At 45.9% G+C, this 5,141-nt stretch overlaps 1 protein-coding gene across 1 annotated transcript in view; it reads left to right on the top strand.

Annotated features, from left to right (window-relative positions):
- Positions 1–5,141, top strand: part of LOC105548711 (S-adenosyl-L-methionine-dependent tRNA 4-demethylwyosine synthase) — a 268,689-nt gene that overhangs the window by 19,604 nt on the left and 243,944 nt on the right. Inside the window, exons 4-5 of the mRNA XM_011992876.1 lie at positions 1,819–1,920; positions 4,421–4,615. Coding sequence (XP_011848266.1) covers positions 1,819–1,920; positions 4,421–4,615 — 297 coding nt within the window. The remainder of the gene's footprint in view (positions 1–1,818; positions 1,921–4,420; positions 4,616–5,141) is intronic.

Here is a 5,141-nt window from a genome sequence, read left to right as displayed (position 1 = left end):
TCAGCCTCCCGAGTAGCTGGGATTACAGGTGCCCACCACCATGCCCAGCTAATTTTTGTATTTTTAGTAGAGACGGGGTTTCACTGTGTTGGTCAGGCTGGTCTCGAACTCCTGATCTCAAGTGATCTGTCCACCTCAGCTTCCCAAAGTGCTGGGATTACAAGCATGTAAGCCACCACGCCCGGCCAACCTGTCCTTTTTCTATACCAGTTCTCATGCTTACTATTGGGAGTTAGCATTAGCCCACAAGACTGCCCCCACTTCAGACACCAGTCACAAGTCCCGGCTTTAAATTTAGGGTTCTGCACCACTGCCTCCTGAGGTTCTGTAGGATGACTCACAGACCTCAGGAAGTTGCTTGACTTATGTTTACTAGTTTATTATAAAGGATGCAACTCAGGAACGGCCGAATGGAAGAGCTGCACAGGGCTGGCGATGGAGGGGTGGGGTTGAGCAGGGCTTTCAGGCCATCTCTGGCTGAGTCTTCCTCCCCAGAACATTGGTATGTTCACCAACACAATCCCCATTGTTTCAGGGGTTTTTCTTGGAGGCTCCATTACATGGGCACGATTGATTAAATTATTGGCCTTGGTGATTAAGCTCAATCTCCAGTTCCTCTTCTCTCCCTAGTGTTCCCTGTTGGGGCCGGGGTAGGAGGTGCTGAGTTTAACCTCTTGTCAGTTTCTCTGGCAACCAGCCTCCATCCTGAAGCTACCTGAGGTCTCACTCCAATAAGTCATCTCATTAGCATACAAAAGACATTCATGCCATCTTTTGTTGCAGTGGCTGCTTGGAGCCCAGAGCTTCTCTGGGGTTCTGGCAGCCCTGTGAACTCTTTCTTCCCTAGGGCTTTTTCCTGTCTGTCAACCAGCTTCTTTTCATGTTTCCCATTCTTTTCACTCTTCACTATTTCTTTTCTTTTATTTATTTATTTTTTTGGAGATGGAGTTTTGTTGCCCAGGCTGGAGTGCAATCTTGGCTCACTGCAGCCTCTACCTCCTGGATTCAAGTGATTCTCCTGCCTCAGCCTCCCGAGTAGCTGAGATTACAGGTGTGTGCTACCATGCCTGGCTAATTTTGTATTTTTAGTAGAGACTGGTTTTACCATGTTCAGGCTAGTCTCGAATTCCTGACCTCAAGTGGTCTGCCCGCCTTGGCCTCCCAAAGTACTGGGATTACAGGTGTGAGCCACTGTGCCCAGCCCATTCTTCACTATTTCTTTTTACACTTCTCTGTGTTTATTCTTTTTAATATATTATTTTCTTTATGAGACAGGATCTCAGTCAGTGGCCCAGGCTAGAGTGCATTGGTGTGATCATAGCTCACTGTTTCCTCTAACCCCTGGGCTCAGGGGATCTTCCCGTCTCAGTCTCTTGAGTAGCTGGGACTACAGGTATGTGCCATCACACCTGGCTAATTTTTAAATTTTTTTATAGAGATGAGGTCTCACTTTGCTGCCCAGGCTTGGTCTCAAGTGATCCTCCCACCTCAGCCTCCCAAAGTGCTGGGATTACAGGTATGAGCCATCTTGCCTGGCTGATAAGTTTAATCTAGTAGGGCAAGGCAGATTGATCATCCAAAGCCAAATTAGATTCAGTCCTATGTAAACCCTGATCGGATGAGAACAACACAAATGATCTCTGTAATAGTGCCCAAGAAAATAGTAAGGGTGAGGATAGAATTTGTGTTCACGAAGATACATATCAGTCACTGAAGACATTTTTCATGAGGACTGCCACATTCTTGTGCCAACAGGGGTAAATGAGGGCTGTATTTGGCTCGTTGAAGACTTTATTTGATTTTTTTTTGTCCTATTAGGGATTTGCAACAGTTCTTGCAGAAGCAGTTATGTCCTTGGATCTGCCTGTGACAATTATTAATCTAAAAGAATATGATCCGGATGATCATCTGATAGAAGAGGTTGGTAATTGTCTTATTTTTTCTTCAATCAGAACTCTCAAATTTAACTGACCTGCAGTCTTCAGAATAAATTTAATTAGGTAACTAGAATCTTCAGAGTAAATTTAATTTTCATGCTAAGGGATTTCAGTTAGTTGAATTCCAATGTGAATCAGAGCATTGAATGTGGGGTGAGGTTCACTGATTCTCACGTGTGGGGCTTGTCCTTCAGGTTTGTTAAATTCTCCTGGGGCAGGGCTAGAGGTGAGAAAGCTTGGGTGGTTGGAAGTTCACTCCTTCCCACAGTTTTCTTTTTTTTTTTTTGAGATGGAGTCTCACTATGTCGCCCAGGCTGGAGTGCAATGGTGCAATTTTAGTTCAGTGCAATGTCCACCTCCAGGTTCGAGTGATTCTCCTGCGTCAGCCTCCCAAGTAGCTGGGATTTACAGGCATGTGCCACCATGCCCGGCTAATTTTATTTATTTATTTATTTATTTATTTTTATTTTTTGCTGGAGACAAGGTTTCACCATGTTGGCCAGGCTGGTCTCAAACTCCTGGCCTCAAGTGATCCACCCACCTCGGCCTCCCAAAGTGCTGGGATTATAGGTGTGAGCCACTGTGCCTGGCCCCTACTATTTTTATGTTTTTAAAATTTATTTTATTGAGACAGGCTCTAACTCTGTCACCCAGGCTCTGGAGTGCAGTGGTGCAATTTCAGCCTCCCATGCTCAAGTGATCCTCCTTCCTCAGCTTCCTAAAGTAGCTGAGACTACAGGCATGTGCTGCCATGCCCAGCTAATTTTAAAAGATTTTTTATAGAGATACGGTCTCACTATGTTGCCCAGGCAGGTCTCGAACTCCTGACCTCAGTCTCCCAAAGTACTAGGATTATAGATATATAATATAGATATATACAGCCCTCACCCCTGTTTTGAATCTCTTAATCAAGGAAGGGTTGTTATTGATGACAGTGTGTTATGCTTGTAGACCATGGGCAATCCAACCAAAAGGTCAAGAGCAGAAAGAGTATGGGTTTTGGAATCAGAGAAGTCTCTTATTAGCTGTGTGACCTCAATGCATTAGTTAAAATCTTTTTTTTTTTTAATGGAGTTTCGCTCTTGTTGCCCAGGCTGGAGTGCACTGGTGTGATCTTGGCTCACTGCAACCTCCATCTTCAGGGTTCAAGTGATTCTCCTGCCTCAGCCTCCTGAGTAGCTGGAATTACAGGTGCCCACCACCACTCCTGGCTAATTTTTATATTTTTAGTAAAGTCGGGGTTTCACCATGTTGGCCAGGCTGGTCTCGAGCTCCTGACATCAGGTGATTTATTTGCCTCGGCCTCCCATAGTACTGGGATTACAGGCATCAGCTACTGTGCCCGGGCCTATTACTTAATATCTATGAGGATTTAATTTCTTCATCTGAAAAATATTTCTCCCCTTTCTCCAGTCATGCCCAGTTAGGGGATTTCACCCTACAGCAGTAGTTCTCAAAATGTGGCCCCTGAGCCAGCAGCATCAGCATCTCCTGTGAACTTGCCAGAAATGCAGAATCTCAGGACTTAGCCTAGCCGCACTGTGGAGCTTTAACAGTGCTCCTGGCGACGCTGATGCAGGTAGAGTCAGAGAAGCAGTTAGAGGCTGGGCGTGGTGGCTCACGCCTGTAATCCCAGCACTTTGGGAGACCGAGGTGGGCAGATCACCTGAGGTCAAGAGTTCGAGACCAGCCTGGCTAACGTGGTGAAATCACGTCTCTACTAAAAATACAAAAATTAGCTGGGCATGGTGGTGGGTGCCTGTAATCCCAGCTACTTGGGAGGCTGAGGCAGGAGAATTGCTTGAACCTGGGAGGCAGAGGTTGCAGTGAGCCGAGATTGTGCCATTGCCCTCCAACTTGGGTGACAAAAGCAAATCTCCATCTAAAAAAAGAAGAAGCACATGGAGTTTGGGGTTGACAAACTTTCATGTAAAGGGCCAGGTAGTAAGTATCTTCACCTTTGTGGGCTGGGCAGCTACTCGGTTTTGTCACTGAGGCACAAAACAGCCATAGATAATACGTAAATGAATGAGCGTGACTGTGTTCCACTAAAACTTTCTTTAAAAAGATAGAGGTCAGGCATGGTGGCTCTTGCCTATAATCCCAGCAAGTTGAGAGGTCAGGGCTGGTGGATCGCTTGAGCTCAGGCATATAGGGCGGCCTGGGCAACATGGTGAAACCTCATCTCTATTGAAAATAGAAAAATTAGCCATGGTGGTGCTGTAGTCCCAGCTACTTGGGAGGCTGAGGCATGAGAATTGCTTAAACTCGGGAGGTGGAGGTTGCAGTGAGCTGAGATCACGCCACTGCACTCTAGCCTGTGTGACAAAGCGAGACTCTGTCTCAAAAAAAAAAAAAAAAAACCAAAAAGGCAGCAAGCCCTTTGTTCTTAGAGATGAGTATGCATTTTTTCAAAGGATTTTTCTTCATTGAGATAATTTATGCCTCGAATATTCTACTGAAACAATTACTTTCTTGGTTAGGTGACTAGTAAAAATGTCTGTGTGTTCCTGGTTGCGACATATACTGACGGCCGACCAACCGAAAGTGCAGAGTGGTTCTGCAAATGGTTAGAGGAAGCGTCCAGTGATTTTCGATTTGGCAAAAGTTACCTGAAGGGTATGAGATATGCGGTGTTTGGCCTGGGAAATTCTGCCTATGCCAGCCACTTCAACAAGGTAGGTCTATATTGAGTTATAGAAATAAATTCTCCCTGTAGATACACACACACACACACACACACACACACACACGTACACACACACATATGTGAAATAATCCACAGACTTTGGTAGCCATAAATAAATACGTTTCTTCTGTTATTTTATTTATTGATCGATTGAGACAGAGTTTTGCCTTGTCGCCCAGGCTGGAGTGCAGTGACGCCATCTCAGCTCACTGCGACTTCCACCTCCCGGGTTCAGGCGATTCTCCTGCCTCAGCCTCCTGAGTAGCTGGGATTACAGTGATGTGCCATCATGCTTGTCTCGTTTTTGTATTTTTAATAGAGACGGGGTTTCACCATGTTGGCCAGGCAGGCGTGAGCCACTGCACCCAGCCTCTTCCGTTATTCTATTTTTTTTTTTTTTTTGAGACGGAGTCTCACTGTGTCTCCCAGGCTGGAGTGCAGTGGCGCGATCTCGGCTCACTGCAAGCTCCGCCCCCCGGGTTCACGCCATTCTCCCGCCTCAGCCTCCCAAGTAG

Source organism: Mandrillus leucophaeus, unplaced genomic scaffold (genome assembly GCF_000951045.1).
Source record: "Mandrillus leucophaeus isolate KB7577 unplaced genomic scaffold, Mleu.le_1.0 Scaffold42, whole genome shotgun sequence".
Lineage (NCBI taxonomy): Eukaryota > Metazoa > Chordata > Mammalia > Primates > Cercopithecidae > Mandrillus > Mandrillus leucophaeus.
This window is presented reverse-complemented; position numbering and strand designations above follow the sequence as displayed.